We start from the raw sequence: 27,301 nt of genomic DNA on the forward strand, positions 1-27,301 counted from the left end.
GGGGGAGGAGTTCCGGTCGTCTGCTCCGGGCCGCCTTGGAAGTTGATTCCTCCTCCGGCTCCAGGTGGGGTCTTGTGCTGTGGTACTTCTTGTAGTGCTAAGCTGGGTGAGGTTCCCCGCTTGGGCGGCAGTCTCGGCCGGCGGCTCGGTGCGGAGGGCCTGGGAGGCCAGGTTCTCCGCGCCTCGGGGGCGGGCGCGACCCGGGAATGGGCGGTACGGGGAGCACGTGTTGGGGCCCCGCGCGCGGGCCGTCGCCTGCTGCAGACCGCACGGCGCTGCCTCCCTTTGCACCTCTCCGGGTCGTTAGAACTTCGGGCTCCTGGGCCAGGTTGCAGGGAACGGAAGAGAGGCCTGCCCTCCCCCTGCCTGGCCTGCTTCCCCGCTCACCTGCTGGGCTAGGCAGGTTTTCACTTAGCACCGCCACGTAGGGTAGGCCGTGCTGTGGCACCAGCTCCTGGGTCCAGCATTGTGACTGTGTATTATAGCGTTGAAATCAGCAACCCAGGAGGTAGGTGCTGTGAAGGTTCTGGTTCGCACGGGTGTCACGTACATTGATTGACATTCATCTGTCCGCTTCTCCTGCCCCTTGACAATTTACCTGGAGAACGACTTTCGTCTTCCACGGGAGTAAAAATTGAGCCGGGGGTGGTGGTGCACGCCTGTACTCCCTGCAGTTTTGGAGACTGAGTCATGAAATGTGCAAGTTCAAGGCTAGCTTGGGCTTCATATTAAAACGGTCGGGTTGGGGTGGGGTGGGGGGAATAAACTGGGTTCCACTGGCTCAAGTCTGTAATCATAGCTACTCAGGAGGCTGAGATCTAAGGATTGTCGTTCAAAGCCAGCCCAGGGAGGGAAAACTCCACGATACTCTTTTTTTTTTGGGGGGGGGGGTCCGGTCGTGGGACCTGAACTCTGGGCCTGGGCGCTGTCCCTCAGCTCTTCTGCTCAAGGCTAGAGCTCTACCACTTGAGCCACAGCGCCACTTCCAGCTTTTTTCTTTTTGCTTATGTGGTGCTGAGGAATCAAACCCAAGGCCTCAGGCATGCAAGGCAAGCGCTCTACCACTGAGCCACCTTCTCAGCTCCCATACTGGAGTTTTAAACATTTTGCAACTAAAGCTGCCCGCCAATGGCTTACACCTGTTATTCTAGCTGAGATCTGAGGATTGCAGTTTGAAGCCACCTTGCTTTTTGTTTTTTTTGTCGGTCATGGGGCTTGAACTCTGGGCCTGGGCGCTGTCCCTCAGCTCTTCAGTTCAAGGCTAGCGCTCTACCACTTGAGCCACAGTGCCACTTCCGGCTTTTTTCTTTTTGCTTATGTAGTGCTGAGGAATCGAACCTAGGGCCTCAGGCATGCAAGGCAAGTGCTCTGCCACTGAGCCACCTTTCCAGCCCCCAATATACTCTTATCTCCAATTAACCACCAAAAAGCTGGAAGTGGAGCTGTGGCTCAAGTGGTAAAATGGTAACTCTTAGGTTTTAGGCAAGAAAAAACATGCAGGAGGAGGTAAAGGTGAGAAAAAGAAAAGTTTATTGGGGTAAGCTCCCAGGAGAACTCCCTGGTCTGGATCAGAGAGGTCGCCCAGTGTCTGGTTGTAGCAGGGTTTAATATGGCCTGGGTCAGCAGGAACTTGTAGCATGCAACTTGTTTTGCAAGTTTGAGTGGTTTCAGGCTAGTTCCCCCTAAGTACATTTGGGACCTGGAAGTTGGTTTTCTAGGCTGCCTCTGCCCTCCAGTGGCCTGACAGTAACCTTGAGCAAAAAGTTAAAGGATAGCACCTAAGCCCTGAGTTCAAGCCTCAGGACAGGTACACACACACACAAAGGAAAATTGAAAGACTATATGTTTTATACACACGTGTAGAAGTTAATTAGATGTTCATAATCAAAGTAAAATGAACTAGTAGAAAGATGTCAGACTAGGAGCCAGTTCCAAACTTTTTGAATGTCATCCTGTGTTCAAATCAGTATGAGTACCAAACTTGACATCCCCACTCCCACCCCCACCACCCTCCTCCCTCCTGGGGCTTGAACTCAAGGCCTGGACACTGTGCTTAAAGCTAGCCCTCTGTCCCTTGAACCACAGCACCACTTCTGGTTTTTCTGAGTAGTTTATTGCAGGTAAGAGTTACTTGGACTTTCACTTTGACAGGATTAAAAGTTTGTGGGTTGGTTTTTTGTTTTTGTTTTTTTGGTATGGATCCTGTGGCTTGAACTCAAGGCCTAGGTGCTGTCCCTGAGCTTTTGCTCAAGGCTCTTGCTCTACCATTTGAGCCACAGCTTCCCTTACAGCTTTTTTGGTAGTTCAGTAGAGATAGGAGTTTCATAGACTTTCCTGTCCAGGCTTCAAATCCTGATCCCTCAGATCTCAGCCTCCTGAGTAGCTAGGGTTTCAGGCATGAGCCACCAGTGGCTGGCAGGCAACTGATTATTTTTTGGTCAGTCGTGGGGCTTGGACTCAAGGCCTAGGTACTATCCTTGTTCTTTCAGTCAAGGCTAGTGCTCCACTATTTTGAGCCACTGCGCCACTTCCACTATTAACATTTTAAAGATCATAAAATACCATTACATGTTCTGTACTCTGCTTTTCTGCATTGATTACTCTCAAGCAACTTGGAGAATATAACATGGGAGATGATTGATTGGCAGCAAGATGTGGAGTCACAGAATTTATCTAGACAAATGAGATTTGTAACTTTTCTGTTCTGACACTTTTGTAAGATAAGAATTGAGAGCTTGGGGCTGGGAAATGGCTCAGTGGTAGAGTGCTTGCCTTGCTTGCATGAGGCCCTGGGTTCGATTCCTTGGTACCACGTAAACAGAAAAAGCCGGAAGTGGCTCTGTGGCTCAAGTGGTAGAGCACTAGCCTTGAGCTGAAGAGCTGAGGGACAGCGCCCAGGCCCAGAGTTCAGGCCCCACGACCTGCAAAAAAAAAAAAAAAGATTTAGAGCTGGCTCTGATGGCTCACACCTATAATCCTAGCTACTCAGGAGGCTGAGATCTGAGGATCATAGTTCAAAGCCATCCTGGGCTGGAAAGTCCGTGAGACTTTTATCTCCACTTAACTACCAAAATACTGGAAGTGGTGCTGTGGCTCAAGTGGTAGAGTGCTCGGCTTTAGCTATAGAGCTCGGGGACAGCACCCAGGCCCAGAGTTTAAACCCCCTGACCAACATAAAAAACAAGAGAAAAAGAAAAAAAGGACAGTTAGAAATTTTAGTTTCAAAGACTACTAAATGTAGCATACCATACTAATTTTAAAAACTTAAACCTCTCATGCCAAATACAAGATTTTTTTTACATGTTCCATAGTATGACCAGACCCAGGTCCCTCTGTGATCTGCTTGAGAGAGATAATAGATGGAAAGAAAATCAGGTTTATTCAAGGGCTGGCAGTCTTGAGTAAATAGAGGAGCTGTTCACCCCCACCCCCGGCCCCTGCCAAAAAAAAACCTCACACACAACCCAACAACTTAGAGTACTCATGTGAAAGGGCTTCTATGGGAAGGGAAATACAGTACAGTGGGGCACTGGGCAGGAAGGCTGTGTTCTGAGTGGGTTCCTGGTCATCCAGTACGTGGCTTTACTTTTTCTTCCTCTGGTCAGAACATCGCGATCAACCGTGACCTCTTGGGGTTAAGTTAAACAGCACGGCAGTTCACATGTTTGGTGTTAGTTACTTGCTGCACAGATTAAAAAATAAGGATGAGCCGGGCGCTGGTGGCTCACGCCTGTAATCCTAGCTACTCAGGAGGCTGAGATCTGAGGATCGCGGTTCAAAGCCAGCCCGGGCAGGAGAGACCGTGAGACTCCTATCTCCAATAAACCACCAGAAAACCGGAAGCGGCGCTGTAGCTCAAGTGGTAGAGCGCTCGCCTTGAGCTGAAGAGCTGAGGGACAGCGCCCAGGCCCAGAGTTCAAGCCCCACGACCGACAAAAAAAAAAAAAAAAAAAAAATAAGGATGATCTTTTACACATTCCAATAGTAAGTATCTGAGGTACCAGATACTCTGGTTTTTGTAAATGAAAAGGGATTAGTCTTGATCATTTTGAGGTGGTTTGTGCTGGGCACTGGGGAGGAATGTCCATTCTAAACAAGAATTATGACACCACTTTACATTTGAATGGACATTTACAAATGCTGTGTAAAATATGTCCTTTGTGCCAATTGAGAGAAAGCATTTAGTCTCCCAGTACTTGGGAGGTGAAGGCAGAATTTTGAATTTGAGGGCAACCTAGGTTTCCTAGTGATTTTCAGGCCCACCTACATAGCAAGGCTATATCTCAAAACACAAAACAACTGGGCAGTGTTGACTCACCTCTGAGACCCTAATTACTTGTGAAATAAGATAGGGAGTTATCTTGGTTCCAGGCCAATCTAACATTCATATGTGACCTCTTCATGATCCATGGCTAGGCAAGTTGGCACAGGTCTGTTAGCTGTGTAGGATGCTAAAACCTAGAGGATTGTATTTTAGGCTAACCAGAGCCAAAAAGCCTGCAATGCTTCATCTCAGCAGAAGAAGCTGTGTGTTGGCATGCACCTGTGATTTCAGCCATGACAAGAAAACCTCAAATAGGTGGACTTAAGACCAGGTACAGGCCTGGGCAGGAAGTGAGTCCCTATTGCAAGAAATAACCAGTGCAGGGGCTGGGAAGGTGGCTCAGTGGTAGAGCACTTGCCTTGCATGCCTGGGGCCCTGGGTTCAGTTCCTCAGAACCACATAAGCAAAAAGGAAAAAAAAAAAAACCGGAAGTGGTGCTGTGGCTCAAGTGGTAGAGGGCTAGCCTTGAGCTGAAGAGCTGAGGGACAGTGCCCAGGCCCAGAGTTCAGGCCCCATGACCGGACCCAAAAAAACAAACAAAAAGTCTGTCCTAGAGACTTGGCTTAGTACAAGACCTGCGTAGCAATCATAAGACCCTGAGTTAAGACCCCAGTATTGCCCCAAACAAAGCAAAACACAAGTCAGATTTAAGTTCCAATTCTTGTGAACTGTGACCTTTTGCACATTGCTCAACCTTTTTTTTTTCTTTTTTGGTCAGTTGTGGGGCTTGAACTCAGAGCCTGGACTCTGTCCTCCATCTTCTTTGTGCTCAAGACTAGTGTTCTACCACTTGAGCCACAGCACCACTTCTGGCTTTTGAGTGGTTAATTGTAGATAACCCATGCTGGTTCGAACTGCAATCCTCAGATTTCATCCTCCTGAGTAGCTAGGTTTACAGGAGTGAGCCACTGGCGCCCTGCTTACCCAAATTTTTTTTTGTGTTGGTCATGGGGCCTGAACTCTGGGCCTGGGCGCTGTCCCTCAGCTCTTCAGCTCAAGGCTAGTGCTCTACCACTTGAGCTACAGCGCCACTTTTTCTGCTTATGTGGTGCTGAGGAATCGAACCTAGGGCCTCATGCATGCAAGGCAAGTGCTCTACTACTGAGCCACCACCTTCCCAGCCCTTACCCAACCTTTTGATTTGTTTTGTTTTTGTCAGTCATGGGGCTTGAACTCTGGGCTTGGGCGCTGTCCCTGTGCTCTTCAGCGCAAGGCGAGCGCTCTACCCCTTGAGCCACAGCACTACTTCCAGTTTTCTAGTGGTTTTATTGGAGATAAGAGTCTCACAGACTTTCCTGCCCGGGCTGGCTTTGAACCGTGATCCCCAGATCTCAGCCTCCTGAGTAGCTAGGATTACAGGCGTGAGCCACCGGTGCCCGGCTTACCCAACCTTTTAAGCCTGACATTCCTGATTATAAAATGAGAGAAGTATATGTACTGTATAGGACTTTATGGAAGCCTAAATGAGATAGAATTCACTTGAAGCATATAGAACAGTGTCTGGCTGGTAACAAGAATTCAGCACATCTTGATTACTAGCCTATCAATGTGCCTAGCCATCAGTTTAACAAGTGATAATGTGAAAGAACGGGTTCACAATAACAGCTGAGACTTAATGAGGTCATGTCCCACGCCGAAGGTTTTCCCTAACACCACCTTCCTTTCTGCAGTAACCCCTGTTTGGCTCAGTTAGAAGGCCCGGGGATGGTACCTTCATCTCCCATTGTGTTTCCAGCTTTTGAATGCTGTCAGGATGGGTTTTTTTATCTTAGTTCTATTGTTAGAGCCCTTCTCTTTATCTTGTATCCTTTGGGCAGTTTATTTTCAAGAAAGAAAGAAAAATAGGTATTGAAGGTAATTCTCATTTTTCTCTCATGCATTTTTTCCCCTCAGTTATGTAGGTAAAGGTTTTTCTCATAGGAAAGCCATTCTGGAAATAAAAAATACAGTTTATGAATCATTTTTTCAGTCTCAGTTTTTGCATAAAATATGTTTATGTCATTTAGTACTTACTGTATTCTGGAATACAGTCTTTATAATTTATACAATAAATTATTTTGTGAAATGTTGTAAACTTAAAATACATGATTCAAGTTTCTGAACTAGAACTACATTCAGGTTCTCCTGCATTATAGGGTAGTGTGTTAGGTGAAATCTTAATCTTTTCCTACTGTTTGCCAATTGTGCCTTCACAGGGTTTTATGAGACTCTGAGTCGTTAGGGTGAATTAACTTTGAAGCTGTGGTTATGGATGTTTTTTTTTTTTTATCAGTATGCTTACTGATTCATTGCTTATGTCGGAACTTTGCTTTCTAAAAAAAGGAAAGGTTCAGGGTTGAAGCTGATGCTGTGGAGTTGTTTTTGTGCGTCTTCCTGTCTAAATTGCCTTTGTTTTGTTATATGTATGTACTTCTTATCTTTGCCTCTGTGTTTTCCTCTGTTTGAGTCAATTTTCTTGTTTGTATTTGTGTAGTCCTTTCACAGGAAGTAGGCCGGTACAGGATTGCTATTTAAAGAATTGGGTGGCATACTTCTTATCCTTGAAGTTTGTCTGTAGTAGGAAGAAACAAATATAAATATGTAAAACGTAATTAACACTTTAGTATATTTAGCATATGATTATTGCAGTTCGGTTTTCAGAGGAAGTTAACTTGAGGTGAATCTTGAAGCATAGGTAGGATCTTAGGTAACCCAAGGAGAGGATATTAGATGACTCTCTGAGTTGGAATCCATTTCGTAGCTGTATTGTGGGGAAATTATTTTACTGACTATAAATACATTTTTACCCATTAAAACGTTGATGAAGCTGGGCGTTGGTAGCTTGTACCTGAAATCCTAACTCCTCAGGAGGCTAAGATGAGACGATCTGATCCAGCCCAAACAGGAGAGTCCATGAGACTCTTATCTTCAATAAACTACTCAGTAAAAGCCAGAAGTGATGCTTTGGCTCAAGTGATAGAGCATTAGCCTATCACAAAGAGGCTCAGGGACAGTGCATAGGCCCTGAGTTCAAGCCCTAGGACCAACAGAATATTTTTTTAAAATGTTAATGAGTCTATAAAATATAGTCATAAAATAAGTTCAGACTTTCATAGTCCACACAAACATAACAATAAAATATATTGTGACACTTAACAGATATTGAGTATTAATTTTACATACTTAAGAAATGCTTATGAGCAAGGGCTGGTGACTCATTCCTATAATCCTAGCTACTCAGGTGACTGAAATCTGAGGACTGTGGTTCAAAGCCAGCATGGGTAGAGATATCCAAGAGAAACAGGAGGGGTGATTCAGGTGGTAAAGCACCAACTGTAATTGAAGAAAGTTCCACACGCCTAACCAGCCAACCAGCCAAACTTTTGTGAAATTGTGTATTTACTTGCTTTTATTTCCTAGTTACTGCCATGCTGAATATTAAGGGGTTTTTTGTTTTTTGTGTCAGTCTTGAGGCTTGAACTCAAGGGTCTGGGTACTGTCCTTGAGCTTCTTTTATGAAGGCTAGTGATCTCCCACTTGATCCACAGCTCCATTTCCAGTTTTTTGTGGTTAATTGAAGGTTAGAGTCTCATGAACTTTCCTGCCTGGGCTGGTTTTCTTTTCTTTTCTTTATTTTTTTTGGGTCCGGTCGTGGGTCCTGAACTCTGGGCCTGGGTGCTGTCCCTCAGCTCTTCAGCTCAAGGCTAGCACTCTACCACTTGAGCCATAGCGCCACTTCCGGCTTTTTTCTTTTTTGCTTATGTGGTGCTGAGGAATCGAACCCAGGGCCTCAGACATGCAAGGCAAGCGCTCTACCACTGAGCCACCTTCCTAGCCCCCTGGGCTGGTTTTAAACAATGATCCTCAGATCTCAGCCTCTTGAGTAGCTAGGATTACAGATGTGAGCAACAGGTGCCCAGCTTCAGTATTTTGTTTTTTAACCAGTCCTGGGGCTTGAACTCAGGGCATGGGCACTGTCCTTGAGCTTCTTTTGCTCAAGGCTAGCACTCTAATACTTGAGCCACAGTGCCACATCTGGCTTTTCCTGTTTATGTGGTGCTGAGGAATTGAACCCAGGGCTCCATGCATGCTAGGTAAGCACTCTACCACTAAACCACATTCCCAGCCCAAGCTTCAGTATTTTTTTTTTTTGTGGGGGGTCCTGTCATGGGGCCTGAACTCTGGGCCTGGGTGCTGTCCCTCAGCTCTTCAGCTCAAGGCTAGCACTCTACCACTTGAGCCACAGTGCCACTTCTGGCTTTTTTTCTTTTTGCTTATGTGGTGCTGAGGAATTGAACCCAGGGCCTCAGGCATGCAAGGCAAGTGCTCTACCACTGAGCTACCTTCCCAGCCCCAGTATTTTTTTTTTTAATGACAAGAAATTAGCTTCAAAACCCTTTTATCGGAAATTTCTTTTTCTGGGAAGTAATAATTTGTCCTACTCTGACCATCTTGGTCCAGGAGTGATTTAGATGTGCAGTGTCTCCTGATCTCTGTATAAGAACCAAAAGAGAGGTAATGAGAAGCTAGGAAGGGAATTGAGGGGCAAACGCAGTGAAGAGTTTTTTTCAAGGCAGTTTTATTCACTAGTGACTCTTGTCTCATGCTTCCTTATAATCAAGGATAACTCAAATTTTGAACCTAAATGACAGAAGAGTGCTTCTAACAGAGATAGATTAGAAGGGAACAAGTTAGACTTCGGATGTTTTTAATTTAAAATGTATTTAAATTGGCAGCAAGTTCAGGTATAGGGATCAAGACAGTATTGGGATTCGAATTTTGGAGACAGATAAGAGTTGAGGTAGAAGCCGGCACCAGAGGCTCACGTCTATAATTCTAGTGATCTGTGGATCACTATTCAAAGCCAGCCCAGGCAGGAACTCCAATTAAGCACCCAAAAAGCCAAAAGTGGTACTGTGGGTCAAGTGATAGAGCACTAGCCTTGAGCAAAAAGACCTCAAAAGACAATGTCCAGGCCCTGAGTTCAAATGCCACAACTGACAAAAACAAAAAAGTTTAGAAGTTCATATGGAGGTTAGAATGTACGTTGCCTAGGGAAAAGAGAAACTTGGGAGAAAAATTCAGTTACACTTAGCATACTTAGCAGAAATCTAATTATTGTTTAAATATTATCTTCCTGTTTGGAGATGGAGATATATCCTAAGTGACTGTGTATGTGTGTGTGTGTGTTTGTGCATGTGTGTTTGCAAGTATGTGCATGCATGTATAAATGCCCATCTGTGCCAGGCCTGGGGTTTGAATTCAAGGCCTGGGCACTGTTCCTGAACTTCTTTTGCTCAAGGCTAGCGCTTTACCACTTTGAGCCACAGTGCCACTTCTGGTTTTCTGATGGCTAATTGGAAAAAAGAATCTATTGCCTTTTCTGCGTTGGCTGGCTTTGAATTGAGATTCTCAGATCTCAGCTAGGATTGCAGGTGTGAGCTACCAGTGCTCAGCCTGAGTGACTTTTCGTAGTTCTCTTATTTTTGGTCCTGCTACTAGGTGGCAGTAGTAACCAATGCTAAGGTCAAGGAAGGCATTAAGAACAGCTTAATCTCAGAAGTGGAATTAGTGTGTTAGGGAAGTTACAATGGGCAGGGCATTATTTCAGTTCTATTTATCCTTCTTATCAATAAAGTAACTAAAATCTGTAAAGTAATACCGGACATTGATATCGGACATTACAGTATGGTTCAAGAATTACTGCTTTTGTTGGTTGTTTTCTCCTATATAAGAATCTCTTCCTAGCTGGGCGCTGGTGGCTCATGCCTGTAATCCTAGCTACTTAGGAGGCTGAGATCTGAGGATCGAGGTTCAAAGCCATCCCGGGTAGGAAAGTCCGTGAGACTCTTATCTCCAATAAACCACTAGAAAACCGGAAGTAGCCCTGAGGCTCAAGAAGTAGAGCTCAGGGACAGTGCCCAAGCCCAGAGTTCAAGCCCGATGACCCACAAAAAAAAAAAAAAAAGAATCTCTTCCTGTGTCCAGAAGAGAGAAACTAGTTAAGAACTCACTAGATTCTGGTCTTCCCATGATGTAGCCCAAGTGGTTAACACTTTATAGCAGAAGAATTATGCAGGCTATAAATATTTATATTTCAGGGTTTTAGCACTCACTGTTTAGGTTTCTGTTTCAACACATTCCTTTTGGATAGTCTCCTACTTTGGAGTATTAGTGATTGTCCCTCAAAATATAAAAGAAACCATCTCTAGCTGTCAGTTTATAAATATTTACAAAATGACAGGCTGGAGGCATAATTCAAGTGGTAGAGCACTTGTCTAGCAAGTGCAAGGCCCTGAGTTCAAGCCCTAGTACCACTCAAAACATTGCTAGTGGGGCTGGGAAGGTGGCTCAGTGGTAGAGTGCTTGCCTGGCATGATGAGGCCCTGGTTTTGATTCCTCAGCACCACATAAGCAGAAAAAGCTGGAAGTGTTGCTGCAGCTCAAGTGGTAGAGTGCTAAGTGGCAGAATGCTTGCATAGCATGCACAAAGCCCTGAATTATCACCAGCAAGCCCTCTCCCTCCCTCCCCACCTCCCTGCAAAAAGTTGCCTTATTGTATGAGAGGTCCTATCTAGAGAAAGCTTCATTCAGTCACTAATTAACAGAAATTTAAACAATCAGTAATATGAATATGTTGAGGCTGGAGGCATGGTTCAGCAGTCAAAATACTTGCTTTGTGAGTATAAAACCCTGATTTTAATCTTCAGTCCCATCTAGTGCCAGTGGTTCTTGTATTCCTAGCTATACAGTCCATCTTCGCACCTCTTAATTAATTACTTTGGCTTTTGTCCTGAAGTCTGTATTCCGGGCAGCAACTGCAATAATTCTTCTGCTATAAAGTATATTCTAAGTTAGTCTTTTTTGGGGGGGGGTCCAGTCATAGGGCCTGAACTCTGGGCCTGGGCGCTGTCCGTCAGCTCTTTAGCTCAAAGGCTAGCGCTCTACCACTTGAGCTACAGCACCACTTCCAGCTTTTTTCTTTTTGCTTATGTGGTGCTGAGGAATGGAACCCAGGGCCTCAGGCATGCAAGGCAAGCGCTCTACCACTGAGCCAACTTCCCAGCCCTCTAAGTTAGTCTTATCATACCCCTTCAGCCAGTCTGGGTCTTGAACTTAGGGCCTGGGCACTGTCCCTGGGCTCTTGCTCAAGGCTAATTCTCTACCACTTTAAGCCACAGGGGCCATTTCTGGCTTTTTTTTTTTTTTTTTTTTTTGGTAGTTAATTAGAGATAAGGGTCTCACAGACTTTCTGCCCTTGCTGGCTCTGAATTACAATCTTCAGATCTCAGCCCCCTCAGTAGCTAGGATTACAGTTATGAGCCACCAGCGTCTGGCTTGGTTTATTTATTTATTTATTTATTTATTTTATTTATTTTTTTTTTGTTGGTCTGGGGCTTGAATTCTGGGCCTGGGCGCTGTCCCTCAGCTCTTCAGCTCAAGGCGAGCGCTCTACCACTTGAGCTACAGCACCACTTCCGGTTTTCTGGTGGTTTATTGGAGCTAGGAGTCTCACGGTCTCTCCTGCCTGGACTGGCTTTGAACCGCGATCCTCAGATCTCAGCCTCCTGAGTAGCTAGGATTACAGGCGTGAGACACCAGCGCCTGGCTTATTTATTTATTTATTTTTTTGTAGAACACTACCTTGAGCACAGATGTTCAAGGACAGCACCCAGGCCCTGAGTTCAAGTCTCAGAACCTGTAACACACACACAAAAACCAAATACATAATTCTTGATTCACATTTGTTTCCTTTTGCTTTTCTATGTATATATTTTATTGAAATATGGTTTTGATTATTGTGATGAATGCATATATTGTTGTTGTTGTTTTGTTTTGTTTGCCAGTGCTGGGGCTTGAACTTAGGACCTGGGCGTTGTCCCTGAGCTTCTTTTGCTCAAGGCTCGCACTCTACCACTTGAGACATAGCACCACTTCTGGCTTTTTCTGTTTATGTGGTACTGAGGAATCAAACCCAGGCCTTCATGCATGCTATTCAAGCACTCTACCACTAAGCCACATTCCCAGCCCCTTTATTTTATTTTTAATTTTTAAAAATTATTATAAAGGTACTATACAGAAGGGTTACAGTTCTATAGTGAGATAAAGAGTACACTTCTTTCTTTTTTTTTTTGGTTGTTCGTGGGACTTGAACTATGGGCTTGGGTGCTGTCCTTGAACATCTGTGCTCAATCAAGGTAGTGCTCTACCTTCAGCTCAAGGTGAGCGCTCTACCATTTGGGCCACAGTGGCACTTCTGGCTTTTTCTAGTGGTTTATTGGAAATACGAGTCTCACGGACTTTTTTGCTCAGGCTGGCTTCAAACTGCGATCCTCAGATCTCAGCCTCCTGAGTAGCTAGGATTACAAGTGTGAGCTGCCAGCACCCAGCTTTGGTTTTGTTTTTTATGTTGAGCTGTTGCTATTACCCAGGCCATCTCTGTCTCCTGAGGAACTGGGACTTAGGCATGTGCCACCATGTTTTTGCCTCACTGGCTTTGTTGTTGAATTCGGAATTGTTTTGTTTCTAATTTTTATTTATTTATTTTTTTTGGGTCAGTTATGGGTCTTAAACTCTGGGCCTGGCCGCTTACCTTCAGCTCTTCAGCTGAAGGTGAGTGCTCTACCACTTGAGCCACGGCTTCACTTTCTGATTTTCTGATGGTTTATTGGAGATGAGTCTCACAGACTTTCCTGCCTGGGCTGGCTCTGAACCGCGATCCTCAGATCTCAGCCTCCTGAGTAGCTAGGATTACAGGTGTGAGCCATTGGAGCCTGGCTTGTTTCTGATTTTTGAATGCAGAGACTTGCACTTGCCAGGCAAGTATGATGCTATTTGAGCCCTGAAGCTTGAAAATGGTAAATCTTTTAGGACTTTTTAGTAGATTTAATGTTGGACTATATTAATTTCTAATTACAATTTTCCAGTCATAGCTTTTTGGTAATGTTAACTTCATTCTGTTCTTATTTATTTTTTTTAGTTGTTCGAAACAATATTTGGGGGCTGGAATGTGGCTTAGTGGTAGAGTGCTTGCCTAGCATGTATGAAGCCCTGGGTTCAGTTCCTCAGTACCACATAAATAAAAAAAGCCAGAAATGGCGCTGTGGGTCAAGTGGTAGAGTGCTAACCTTGAGCAAAAAGAAGCTCAGGGACAGTGCCCAGGTCCTGAGTTCAAGTACCAGGACTGAAAAAAAAAAATTGTCTGGATACCGGTGGCTCACACCTGTAAATCCTAGCTACTCAGGAGGCTGAGATCTGAAGATCACCAGTGCAGGCAGGAAAGTCCATGAGACTCTTATCTCCAATTAACCACCAGGAAACGGGAAGTGATGCTGTTGCCCAAGTGGTAGAGCACTCACCTTGAGCTGAAGAGCTCAGGACAGTGCCCAAGCCCAGAGTTCATAGCCCCACAACTGACAAAAAAAAAAATCTAAACATCTGATACAATATTTGCTTTATGATTTTTTTGGGTGTGCCAGGCCTGGGGCTTGAACTCAGCCTGTATATTGTCCCAGAGCATGTTTAACAGCTTAAGGCTAGCACTCTACAAACGTGAGACCCAGCTCCCCTTCTGGCTCTTTTTGGTGGTTAGAGATAGAAGTCTCATGAACTTCTTGCCTGAGCTGTCTTCGAACCATAACCCTCAGATCTCGCCCTCCTGAGTAGCTAGGATTATAGTCTTGAGCCACCAGCACCCAGCCTTGTCTTTGCTTAATTTTTTTTTAAAAAAAGTATCTTTTCAGAATCAGAAGAAGCAATAGTAAACATATAGTAGTACTTTTAACTACTCCAAATGAAGACATCTGGTGCCGAGGGAAGTTTGGTTTCTCTGTTTGGTTAACCAGCTGGTGGTTCTGGAAAAGAAAAGGCATTCACTGTTCTTGTTGAAAGAAGCTGTGTCTTTGTAGACTTAATGTAAGGGTGACTGTGGGTTAGAGTTACTTAAGCAACTAGTCATCTGGTGTGTGTGTGTGTGTGTGTGTGTGTGTGTGTGTGTGTGTGTGTGTGTGTGTGTGTGTGTGTGTGTGTGTGTGTGTGTGTGTGTGTGTGTGTGTGTGTGTGTGTGTGTGTGTGTGTGTGTGTGTATGTTCTAACTGATGGATTATCCTGTACTCAGTGTGTGTCACTCTCTCCCATCTCCTTCCTCTTTTCCTTGGTAAAAGATTTCTGCACTTTAAAAATGGTGCTTTTTCCTCAGAATTGCAATGTACATAATACACAGGGTGCCATATGTTGTTATAACCAGTATTTTGAATATTTATGCAAATAAGAATAGCATATCTACATTCATTAAGCTGGATTAACTTACAAAGACATTAAGTCTTACTAATAAATATTAAATATGAAATTACACTGGAGTTGTAGCAGATGCTACCTTCCACTAAATATTCAGCACTTCTTCCCACTTACAAGTGGTCAGGCTGGGAAGGTGGCTCAGTGGTAGAGTGATTGCTTCGCATGCATGAGGCCCTGGGTTCAATTCTTCAGTGCCAAATAAACAAAAAGCCAAAAGTGGCACTGTGGCTAAAAAGTGGCACTATGGCTCAAGTGGTAGAGCGCTAGCCTTGAGCTGAAGAGCTGAGGGACAGCGCCCAGGCCCTGAGTTCAGGCCCCAGGCCCCACAACCAACAACAACAACAAGAAAAACCCACAAATGGTCCATTGGCCTTTTTTTTTTTTTTTTTGGTCCGGTCGTGGGGCCTGAACTCTGAGCCTGGGCACTGTCCCTCAGCTCTTCAGCTCAAACTAGCACTCTACCACTTGAGCCACAGCGCCACTTCCGGCTTTTTTCTTTTTGCTTATGTGGTGCTGAGGAAAGGAACCCAGGGCCTCAGGCATGCAAGGCAAGCACTCTACCACTGAGCCATCTTCCCAGCCCTGGCCAATTGTTTTAAAGCCAATTCCGTATTAGTTTAAACCATATTCACCAGCTTCTCTAAATGGTTGATATAGACATTTTCTGGGAAAAGTTGCTAAAGTTAAAACCAATGAATACCCATCTTATTTCAAGGTTGGGCTCCTTCTAGGACATACTCCTGATGGGATTGGTGGTTCCTGATCAGTCTTCATAGTTTTTCTAAAATGCTAAATCCCACATTCCTGAGCTTCCCTTTGCAGTTTTGTTTCCCGTTGGCTGGTATTAGAAAGGCCTTCTAACTACTGTGGCTCCTGAATGCCCAGGAGACTTGGCCGCCATGAGGCTTTGCAGGTTTGCCACTGACCTTGTCCCAGCTCCATGGCATTAGACAGTAGCAGCTGCTGTTGCCAGGCGCTCTGCTAATATTCTCTCTTGAAAAAGAATTCTTTGGGTGTGATTTGGCTCATGCTGTAATCCTAGCTACTCAAGAGGCTGAAATGTGGGGATTGTGGATCAAAGCCAGCCTAGGCAGGAAAGTTCATGAGACTCTTTAGTTAAACACCAAAATTGGAGTTCTGGCTCAAGTGGTAGAGCACCATGAGTGAAAAGCCAAGCAAGAGCATGAGACCTTGAATTCAAGCCCCAGTACCAGGAAACAAAGCAAACAAAAAGAAGGTAACAGTATATGTTTCTTATGCTATTACACCTTCCAATTATTGTGAAAATTTATACCTGAAAATAAATCTACTTCAAGTGTTACTAATTCTTTACATACAAAAGTAGTATACAAATATTTTTAGTATAGTACCTCTTGTAATCAGTTTCTGTGTTTTTTTAAAAAAAATTTGTTTCTTTTTTTTATTGTGAAAATACTGTACAAAGGGGTTACAATTACATGGGCAAGATAATGAGTACATTTCTTATCAAGCATTGTAGCCTCCTCCTTTGTTTCCCCTTCCCATCCCTACCCATCCTCCCCCTTCAATTTCTGTGTTTTTTTGTTTGTTTGTTTGTTTTTGGGTCTGGTCATGGGGCCTGAACTCTGGGCCTGGGCGCTGTCCCTCAGCTCTTCAGCTCAAGGCTAGCGCTCTACCACTTGAGCCACAGCGCCACTTGCAGCTTTTTTCTTTTTGCTTATGTGGTGCTGAGGAATTGAACCCAGGGCCTCATGCATGCAAGGCAAGCGCTCTACCACTGAGCCACCTTCCCAGCCCCTTGTGATCAATTTCTAACTGATAAAATATAGTACTTTTAAACTATGTCACTCCTTCCCCCACTCTCTCCCAGTTTTTCCCTCCCATCTCTACCACAAGTTGTATAGTTCATTTTCAGTACAGTGTCCAGTGAGTACTATTGCTGCATTTGCTCACCTTTGTCCATTTCTGGGCCCCCCCACCCTTCCAAAGACTAGTAAAAAAACAAAAAAGACAAAAAGAGAACAAAACCAGCAACAAAGAAAAATCTCTTGTTTGTATTACCTAGAGTTCATTTCAAAAAATATTATTTTGGGGCTGGGAAGGTGGCTCAGTGGTAGAGTGCTTGCCTTGCATGCCTGAGGCCCTGGGTTCGATTCCTCAGCACCACATAAGCAAAAAAGAAAAAAGCCGGAAGTGGCGCTGTGGCTCAAGTGGTAGAGCGCTAGCCTTGAGCTGAAGAGCTGAGGAACAGCGCCCAGGCCCAGAGTTCAGGTCCCACGACCGGACCCCAAAAAAAAAAAAAAAAAAAAACAACAGGAAGTGGTGCTGTGGTTCAAATGGTAGAGTGCTAGCCTTGAGCAAAAAAGCTCAGGGACAGTGTCCAGGCCCTCAGTTCAAGCCCCAAGACCCCCCCATTCCCCGTAAACATACAAAGACATGCTCCTCAGTGGCCTACTTCCTCCAATTGTGCCTCACCTCTTAATAGTGGATTCATCAATGAACTCATCCGTAGATAAACTCATTGCAGTTAGTGCCCTATCATCTCTCAGCAGCAGCGCCAGTTAGTGACAGTGCATTCAATTTATGAATCTTTTGCATAATGAATCTTAAGACCAAAAAAATAGAAAAGGAGATCCTATTTAGGTCTTGTCAACTCTTAATTAGCTAAAGAGTTATTTCTCAGAGATTAGCATTCCTTGAGTAATGTATTGGAGGATAGTAGTTCATTCGAAAGTTATTATTTGAAGCTTGACTCAAGGTGTCCATTCTTTTTTATTTTATTTTTTGTCGGTAATGGGGCTTGAACTCTGGGCCTGGGCGCTGTCCCTGAGCTCTTCAAATCAAGGGTAGCTAGCTCTCTACCACTTTAGCCACATTGCTACTTCCGGTTTTCTGGTGGTTTATTGGAGATAAGAGTCTCACAGACTTTTCCTGCCTGGGCTAGCTTTGAACTGTGATCCTCAGATCTCAGCCTCCTGAGTAGCTAGGATTATAGGCATGAGCCACCAGCGCCTAGTGCATCCATTCTTTAAATATCTAAAATCTCCCAGTTACTGAATTCTACTCAAATATGAGAATTGTACTCTAGTACTAAGCACCACAACAGTGTCCTTGTTCTCATGGCTTTCTGCTAATATGAAATATAAGAGATTGTTTTCTATTCCCAAAAGTTAGGCCCAGATTTAAATCAGTTTTTCATTAAACATAATATTCATTCATAGTATTGGGGTTTGAACTCAGTATCTTATGCTTTTGAAGCAGATTCTATACTACTTGAGCCAGACATTAGCCTTTAAATTGGTACTGATTATTCGCTATATCCTTTAACTCAAGGACAAAGGATTTCATCGTGTGTGTGCGCGCGCGCGTGCGTGTGTGTGTGTGTGTGTGTGTGTGTGTGTGTGTGTGTGTGTGTTTCCTCCCCAGTCCTGGGACTTGAACTTGGGCCTGAGCACTGTCCCTGAGCTTGTTGCTCAAGTCTAGCACTCTACCACTTGAGCCACAGCGCCACTTCTGGTTCTTTCTGTTTATGTGGTACCGAGAAATCAAACCCATGGCTTCATGTATGTTAGGCAAGCACTCTACTGCTAAGCCACATTCTCAGCCTTTTTTATTTTTTTGTTTTGATTGCTTATGCGGCTTGAACTCCGGCCTTGGGTGCTGCTCCTGAGCCTCTTTGTGCTCAAGGCTAGCATTCTACCACTTGAACCACAGTACCACTTTCAGGTTTTGAGTAGTTAATTAGAGATAATAGTCTCACGGGGACTTTTCTGCCTGGGCTGCTTCCAACCACGATCCTCAAGTCTCAGACTCCTGAGTAGCTAGGATTAAGAGTATGAGCCACTGGCAGCTGACTTTTTTTTTCTTTTCAGTTGTGGGGCTTGAACTGTGGGCCCGGGCGCTATTCCTGAGCTCTTCAGCTCAAGGTGAGCACTCTACCAATTGAGCCACAGTGCCACTTCCAGTTTTCTGGTAGTTATTTGGGGATAAGAGTCTCACGGACTTTCCTGCCCAGGCTGGCTTTGAAGCGCAATCCTCAGATCTCAACCTCTTTTTTTTTTTTTTTTTTTTTTGGGTCTGGTCGTGGGGCCTGAACTCTGGGCCTGGGCGCTGTCCCTCAGCTCTTCAGCTCAAGGCTAGCGCTCTACCACTTGAGCCACCGCGCCACTTCCAGCTTTTTTCATTTTGTTTATGTGGTGCTGGAGAATCGAACCCAGGGCCTCATGCATGCAAGGCAAGCGCTCTACCACTGAGCCACCTTCCCAGCCCCTAGATCTCAACCTCCTGAGCTAGGGTTACAGGTGTGAGCCACTGGTACCCAGCCACCTGACTATTTTTTTGTTTGTTTGTTTCTTACAATACTGGGGTTTGAACTCAGGGCTTGCTAGTCAGGCACTTCCACTTAAGTTACCATCTAAGATGTATCTTTTTAAAATTTTTGTTTATTGTAGAGATACTGTACAGAAGGGTTACAGTTATATGAGTAAGGTAATGAGTACATTTCCTATCGAGCATTGTTACCCCCTCCTTTTTTTTCCCCTCTGAGATGTATCTTGTAAGTAAGCAAATTGTCACTGCTTTTGGTACTTTATCCAGACCTTTTCTCCTTGTCTCCTCTCAGTGTTGGAATAGGAAAGGACAGTATAGATTAAAACTATAGATGTATCTATATAGAGAGCTACTGATATCGATAGATGTAAATGATATATCAGTGGCTCACTCATGTTCTCAGCTCTAACCATAATATTCCTTGGTCTGTTGAGGTCTAGAATGTCAATTGATTTTTTTTTTTTTTTTTTGTCAGTCCTGGGGCTTGAACTTAGGGTCTGGGCACTGTCTCTGAGTTTCTTTTGCTCAAGGCTAGCACTCTACCACTTGAGCCACATTGCCACTTCCAACTTTTTTTTTCTATTTATGTGTTTCTGAGTAATTAAACTCAAGGCTTCATTCATGCTAAGCAAATACTTTACCACCAAGCCACATTCCCAGCCCCTGATCTTTCTTTTTCTTTTTTTTCTTTTTGTGTCGGTCGTGGGGCTTGAACTCTGGACCTGAGCACTGTCCCTCAGCTCTTCAGCTCAAGGCTAGTGCTCTACCACTTGAGCTACAGTGCCGCTTCCTGATCTTTCTTTTATGCATCCACACAAATGGGAAAAAAGAACAAAGATAGCTAATGCTATTTGCTTTTTTATGTTGTAATTAAGTTGAATCACAGGAAGTTTTCAACATCTTTTTGATAATTTTGAAGTAGATCTAATACTTTTAAGATCCTGCAGCCGAAAAGTACAATTTGGAGATTGAGTTAAGTGTCGTGAGTGGGAGAGTTAGGTATTTATGAAGGATTCTACTTTCAATAACCAGGTTGATGCCAGAATGACATTATAAGGAACAAGATGGAGAAAATTATGAAGTGTTAGATTGTTGTTGTTGTTAAGAGGAAGGCTCTGAGAGGAGAACAAATAATTCAGGATATAATAGGATGCATCTAAGGAGAAAAGGTCGGTAGATGCATGGAAATGTAAACTTATATAGAGAAAGATGGCTCATTGGCCAATAGGTGGCAGCGGTGAGAAAGTGGAAGCGGCTTGAAGTTTGTTGAGGATTGGGGAATGGACTGTGCAAAGAAAACTGGTGTGGGGTCTCTATGTGGAAATAAGGAATGATGCCTTCGAATGCAAAATTAACATGAGCTATAGCCTTTATTTTAATTTTTTTGGTTCGGTTGTGGGGCCTGAACTCTGGGCCTGGGTGCTGTCCCTCAGCTCTTCAGCTCAAGGCTAGCGCTCTACCACTTGAGCCACAGGGCCACTTCCGGCTTTTTTCTTATGTGGTGCTGAGGAATCGAACCCAGGGCCTCAGGCATGCAAGGCAAGCACTCTACCACTGAGCCATCTTCCCAGCCCCTATATAGCCTTTAAAGATTACGTTTCAAATATGAGTTTTATGTCAGTGTGTTAGGCAGAAGTTAATGGTTTGTATGATTCCTCGTGCTGTTTGTATTTTTGGATGAATATGCTCAATCGCTTGGAAGTACTGTGGAAATATACCAAGTTTATATTTTTTGAATTTTCTTTCCTTTGCGGTGTACTGCTCTTGGTGGTTTTCTATAGGAAGGTATGCTGCATTTAATCAGTGCACTCTGTGGACAGCCATTGATTGTTACCGTGTTAGTTAGCTGTAGCATGCCATGTGGGCTCCACTCTACCTGCTTCACTGTCCAGTCCCCAGAAGCATTTGCACTAAAACTTTACAGGGGACTATTCCAATGCGAAAGAAACCCCCGACCACCCAGGTAGGGGAAGGAGAGTGGTCCTGCCTTGTCTGGTAGTGGAATCCTGAAAGCCATGTTTAATGTGGTTTTTGTTTTTTTTCTGTTGGTTTTTGGTCCGGTGGTGGGGCCTGAACTCTGGGCCTGGGCGCTGTCCCTTAGCTCTTCAGCTCAAGGCTAGTGCTCTACCACTTGAGCCACAGCACCACTTCTGGCTTTTTTTCTTTTTGCGTATGTGGTGCTGGGGAATCGAACCCAGGGCCTCATGCATGCAAGGCAAGCGCGCTCTACCACTGAGCCACCTTCCCAGCCCCTCAATGTGTTTTTTGTTTGTATTAATCTGATCTCTCATATACAGAGTTCACTTAACTAGTGGTAAAAGATCAAGCCGTTTTTGTTTTTGTTTTTGTTTTGCCAATTGTGGGACTTGAACTCAGGGCCTGAGTGCTGTCCCTGAGCCTCTTTGTACTCAAGGCTAGTTTTCTACCACTTGAGTCACAGCACCACTTTGATTTTTGAGTGGTTAATTGATGATAGGAGTCTCACAGGGACATTTCTGCCCAGGCTGGCTTTGAACCTCTATCCTAAGATCTTAGTCTCCTGGGTAGCTAGGATTACAGGCCTGAGCCACTGGTGCCTGGCTAAGAATCAAGCCTTTTATAACTACTCTTAGTACTTGAAAAATAGCCTCTTGTTTTAATCTGGAATTAAAAAGTATTGTTTTCTGGCAGTATATATGAGCAGTTCTTTAATTAAATGCACATTTCAAGATATATTAGAATAAATGTGGAACAAGGTTAAGTATTTTTCTTCACAAATGTAAAATTTCAAATTTCACTTTTCTACTCTTAAAGTATTTTTAATAATTATGAATGCTGGGCTGGGAAGGTGGCCCAGTAGTAGAGTGCTTGCCTTGTATACATGAGGCCCTGGGTTTGATTCCTCAGCACCACATAAGCAGAAAAAGCTGGAAGTGGTGCTGTGGCTCAAGTGATAGAGCGCTAGCCTTGAGTTGAAGAGCTGAGGGACAGCGCCCAGGCCGAGTTCAGGCCCACAAGTGACCTAAAAAAAAAAAAAAAGTTGCATCTGAGGGAGCTGGAAGGAGGACACAGAATCAATGGGAAGCAGGTGAAAAGATACAGCAGAGTGGCCCATCAGCTGCACTGGACGTTGATGAAAGTAAACTAAGCAATTCAAGGGCTGTGATAGGGAGGAGGGAAAAAGAAAGAGGGAACAGGCTGATACTAAGCAAAAAAGAAAAACATACCTATCACATGATCTGGGAGAAATAGTTTTAATGTTCATAGAGTTCATAAGCTTTAGAGAAGGGCATTAGACAGATTCTAGGGAACTGATTGTTTGCATTTTCTGATGTTGGTGGTAGTTTATTTTGTGATCATGCATAAATGTGTACAGCTCTCTATATGTATTGTGTTGAAGCTCATGCTTGTAATCCTAGCTACTCAGGAGGCTGAGATCTGAGGATTATGGTTCGAAGCCAGACTGGGCAGGAAAGTCTGTGAGACTCTTATCTCCTTAAATCACAAAAAAAGCTGCAAGTAGTGCTGTGGCTCTCGTGGTAGAGAGCTAGCCTTGAGCAAAAGTTGTCCAGGGACAGTGCGCAGACCCAGTGTTCAAGCCTCAGAACTGACGGAAAAAAAAACATGGTATTGAATGAAGAGAGCAAATTTAAAACTTATAAATTTTAAAACTTTAATAAATTATTAATGATAAAAATGTTTTTGTTATGCTTTTTTTTAACTAGAAAATCTCAAGTAAAAGCTAGGCCTTAGTGGCTCATGCCTGTAATCCTAGCTATTCAGGAGGCTGTGGTCTGAGAATCTTGGTTCAAAGCCAGGATAGGCAGGAAAGTCTGTGAGACTATAATCTCCAGTTAGCTATCTGAAAACTGAAAGTGGTGCTGTGGCTCAAAATGGTAGAGCACTAGCCTTGAGCAAAAAAGCTTAGGGACAGCGCCCAAGCTCTGAGTTCAAACCCATGACCAAACAAACAAACAAAAAACATCAAGTAAATTGCAAATGTTAAAATCTGGGTATTCCGTATTTTAGTGTCTGCTATACTTCTTTGTATATTTGAAGTATTTGGGGGGGGGGTTATTTTTTGCTCAAGGCTAGAGATCTACCACTTTTTTTTTTTGTCGGTCGTGGGGCCTGAACTCAGCCTTGGCACTGTCCCTCAGCTCTTCAGCTCAAGGCTAGCGCTCTACCACTTGAGCCACAGAGCCACTTCTGGCTTTTTCTGCTTATGTGGTGCTGAGGAATCGAACCCAGGGCCTCATGCATGCAAGGCATGCACTCTACCACTGAGCTACCTTCCCAGCTTGAAATCTATCACTTTGAGCCACAGTGCCACTTTTGGTTTTCTAGTGGTTAATTGGTGATAAGAATCTCCGGGACTTTCCTGCCCAGGCTGGCTTTGAACTGTGATAATCAGATCTCAGCCTCCTGAGTAGCTAAGATTACAGGCATGAACCACCAATGTCCAGCTGAAGTAGTTTTTAATTAAGCATTTAAAATTTAATTTGGCTGATAAGGAGAGTCTGTAGGGAAATGACACATACTATGACCTGAATAATAGGAGAAATTACTCAGGCAAAAAATGTGAGGAAAAAAACAATCCAGGCACAGAAAAAACTATTGCTACATCCTAAGGCAGAAAGTTGGCTTGTTTCGGGAACAAAACCATTTTAGCCTGTTTAGTTAGAAAACCAACAGGTATTCTGGTAACTATAAGTATAACTGAAAAAATGGTCATTTAGTTTCAGTATACTTAAATTCAAGGAAGTTCATTACTTTTAAAGTCCTAATTCTTCCACTAAGTTTTTCCCAATATAAGACTTACAGACTGATGGGGTAATACCAGAAGATATTCAAGTCCCAGTCTCAGACCTAAAAAAGAAAGGTTCCTATTGCTGCTATAACAGATGACTGGACACTAGCTAACTTGAAACAATACACATGAAATCCTTATACTGCTGAAGGTCAGCTGTCCAAAGTAGGTGCCACTGGGCTTAAGTCAAGGTGCCAGCAGGGCTGCGGGCTGCACAGTTACTTGGAGGCAGGAGTGAAGATTTCCTTTTTTTTTTTTTTTTTTTTTTACCATTTCTGGGGCTTGAACTCAGGGCCTAGGCACTGTCCCTGAGCTGCTTTTGCTCACTAGCACTCTACCACTTGAGCCACAGGGCCACTTCATGCATGCTAAGCCACATTCCCAGCCCTGAAGATTTCCTTTTCTTTCCCAATTTCTAGAGCCTTCCTACCTCTCCTGGCTTTTCACCCCCATCTTAAAAGCCAGCAATGCCATCCCTCTGTCCTTCTATTCCTACTAATGTCTCTTCTGCCTTCCTCTTCCACTTTTAAAGACAATGGAGACTACATTGGGCCTCCCTGGATAATCTAGGATAATCTTCCTATTTTAAGGCCAGCTTTAAATTGGTTAGCAACTTTAATTCCACCTGCAACCTCAATTCCCTGTACCATGTAACCTAACCTATTGTCAAGCCTCAGGAATTAAGGCATGAATATCTTTGGTGTACAATTTATTTTTTCCTTGACACATCTCTGTTAAATTCTAGTGTCATAGCCAGGAATTGGAGATCGTTCCAAATCCTGGCCAATGCTCTGAACCGTGAGTAGGCTCAATAATCAGAATTGAGCTTGAAAAGAACTATTGAGTGGTCAATACACATTTTCTTATTGTTTTACTAGCATAAAATATACATAGTAAATTCAGGAAAGGAACAATTCAGTTAGCAGTTTTAGTTACAATGTGGTAGAGAGCTAGTTAAAATACTAGATTTCGCAGTTCAATGCCAGTCCAGGCAGGAAAGTATGTGACACGCTTATATCCAATTAACCTCCAGAAAACTGGAAATGGCACTGTGGCTCAAGTCATAGAGCGCTTGCTTTGAGCCAAAGATCTCAGGGACAAAGCCTAGGCCCAGAGTTCAAGCCCTACCATCAACAACAACAACAACAAATAATAACTAGATTTCATTTCAGGTATTTTATACCAACTGTTTTCCCTTTTTTACCAGCCCTACCCCTGAGTCTCTCTGTGCTCAAGGCTAGCACTCTACCACTTGAGCCACAGTGCCACTTCCAGCTTTTTCTGTTTATGTGTTACTGAGGAATTGAACTCAGGGCTTCATGCATGCTAGGCAAGCACTCTACCACTAAGCCAGATTCCCAGCCCCCAAAATGTATTTGACTGAATTTCACACTTAAAGAACTTTCAAGTTTAATGTTTTTTTTTTCTCTTTTTAAAAAAGTTATCTTTAAGTAGTTGTACAAAAGAGTTATGATTTAACAAAGCAGTTTATGAATACAGTGTATTTTGATCCATGTCACCCCTTTCAACATTCTCACTCATCCTTCCCTCAAGTTTGGTTTTCACTTTTTATTTTTATTACAGAGTTCTACTTGTGGATGCTCCTGTTGATATGGAAAAGATTGAAGAAGAATTTGCTAATCTGCATATTGTTAAACGCTCCTCAGAACCTAAAGAACCCACTTACCTGCTGGGCATAGACACATCCAACACTGGACGAGCAGAAAAAGGAAGCATAGTTGCTGTTTTATGTTCTAATGAATCAATAAGAATATATGATAAGGAAACCCTAAACATACTGCATAAATTTAGTGGACATCCAGGGCTTCTTAATGGAGTCAAATTTGCAAATTCCTGTGACAATGTATATTCAGCAAGTACTGATGGCACCATAAAATGTTGGGATGCTCGATTAGCCAGTGACAAACCCGTTCAGCTGTTCAAGGGTTACCCTTCTAATACTTTTATCAGTTTTGATATCAACTGTAAGGATCATGTCATTTGTGCTGGTACAGAAAAAGTTGACGATGATGCACTGTTGGTGTTTTGGGATGCAAGAATGAATTCTCAGGATCTGTCTACAGGTAGAGAACCACTGGGTGCATATTCAGAGACACACAGTGATGACATCACTCAAGTACGTTTCCATCCCAGCAATCCCAACATGCTTGTCTCCGGCTCAACTGACGGGTTGGTAAATGTATTTGATATTAGTGTGGATAATGAAGAGGATGCTCTGCTCACAACCTGTAACTCAGTTTCATCAGTAAGCTGTATTGGTTGGTCTGGCAAAGATTATAAACAGGTTTACTGCATGACACATGATGAAGGATTTTGTTGGTGGGACTTAAATAACTTGGACTCTGATGAACCAATTACACGACTTTGCATCCAAGATGTCAGAGAAATCTTCAACATGAAAGAAAGTAATTTGGATTATTTGATTGGTGGCCTGTATCATGAAAAGATGGACAAATTGTTTGTTATTGGAGGAACAAACACAGGAAAGATTCACTTGGTGAATTGCGCCCCATCAGGACTGACCCACGTGGCCAGCCTTCAGGGAGGGCATACTGCCACCGTTCGTTCCTTCTGTTGGGACATGCAGGATGATTCTCTGCTGACTGGAGGAGAAGATGCACAATTGTTACTTTGGAAACCTGGAACTGGAAACAAGGAAGAGAAGACCTTCACAAAGAAAGACAGCATGAAAATAGCATCCTCTGTGCATCAGCGAGTGCGTGTCCACAGTCATGAGTCGTATAAGAGAAAGACAAAGTGATGCAGCAGTGATGTGAGAGTGCCAAGTACTGTGTTGTAGCTTTGGTCTACTGCCTTTGGTAGATGTATGCAAAGCTGTGTATGAATGAACAACAAAATCAGCTAGCAAGCAATCCTGGAGAAGTGTTGAGAATGTGTTATATATATGAAAATATTTTTAAGGCATCTATTTAGTAAGAAAAAAAATCAATGAATTGAAAGTAAAGTTGTGTGCCTCATTTAAAAAACCCATCTGTTGAGTTACTAAATGTTGGGTTTAAAGGAATTGATCTGATATGAACTTTTTAGAAGTAAATAGCTGGGAAACTGAATAGAACAGGTGGTTTGAACTGTGTTTTTTTTTTTTTTTTAACATGATCTTTGTTTATAAATCCAAATCAGACTCTTCATTTGAGGAGCTTCTGCTTAATACACCTAAAGTCTTCTTTCCTTCCTTCCTTCCTTCCTTCCTCTCTCTCTTTCTCTCTTTCCCTCCCTCCCTCCCTCCCTCCCTCCCTCCCTCCCTCCCTCCCTCCCTCCCTCCCTCTCTCTCTCTCTCTCTCTCTCTCTCTCTCTTCTTTCTTTCTTTCTTTCTTTCTTTCTTTCTTTCTTTCTTTCTTTCTTTCTTTCTTTCTTTCTTTCTTTCTTTCTTTCTTTCTTTCCCTGTCCTTGGGCTTGAACTCAGGGCCTGGGCACTGTCCCCGAGTTTCTTTTGCTCAAAGCTAGCACTCTACCACTTGAGCCACAGTGCCACTTCCAGCTTTTTCTATTTTTACCACTAAGCCACATTCCCAGCCCTCACCTAAAGTATTTCCTTGGAATATTTAAATCAAGTATTCTAATGA

The 27,301-nt window shown here is 43.5% G+C and overlaps 1 protein-coding gene across 3 annotated transcripts; it reads left to right on the forward strand.

The window, feature by feature from the left end:
- Wdr89 (WD repeat domain 89) lies at window positions 1–26,925 on the forward strand. 3 transcript variants are annotated; one of them, XM_069992992.1, is made up of 2 exons: window positions 1–64; window positions 25,281–26,924. In XM_069992992.1, the coding sequence occupies exon 2, from the start codon at window positions 25,309–25,311 to the stop codon at window positions 26,476–26,478; it is 1,170 nt and encodes a 389-aa protein (XP_069849093.1). In that variant the 5' UTR covers window positions 1–64; window positions 25,281–25,308; the 3' UTR covers window positions 26,479–26,924. The 3 variants fall into 3 exon arrangements, with proteins under 3 accessions (XP_069849093.1, XP_069849177.1, XP_069849254.1); XM_069993076.1 differs by lacking the exon at window positions 1–64 and adding an exon at window positions 431–508 and having other exon boundaries at window positions 25,281–26,925; XM_069993153.1 differs by lacking the exon at window positions 1–64 and adding an exon at window positions 15,778–15,836 and having other exon boundaries at window positions 25,281–26,925.
- The last annotated feature ends 376 nt before the right edge of the window (window positions 26,926–27,301 follow it).

This window comes from Dipodomys merriami, unplaced genomic scaffold (genome assembly GCF_024711535.1).
Source record: "Dipodomys merriami isolate MVZ:Mamm:240054 unplaced genomic scaffold, mDipMer1.0.p SCAF_1, whole genome shotgun sequence".
NCBI lineage: Eukaryota > Metazoa > Chordata > Mammalia > Rodentia > Heteromyidae > Dipodomys > Dipodomys merriami.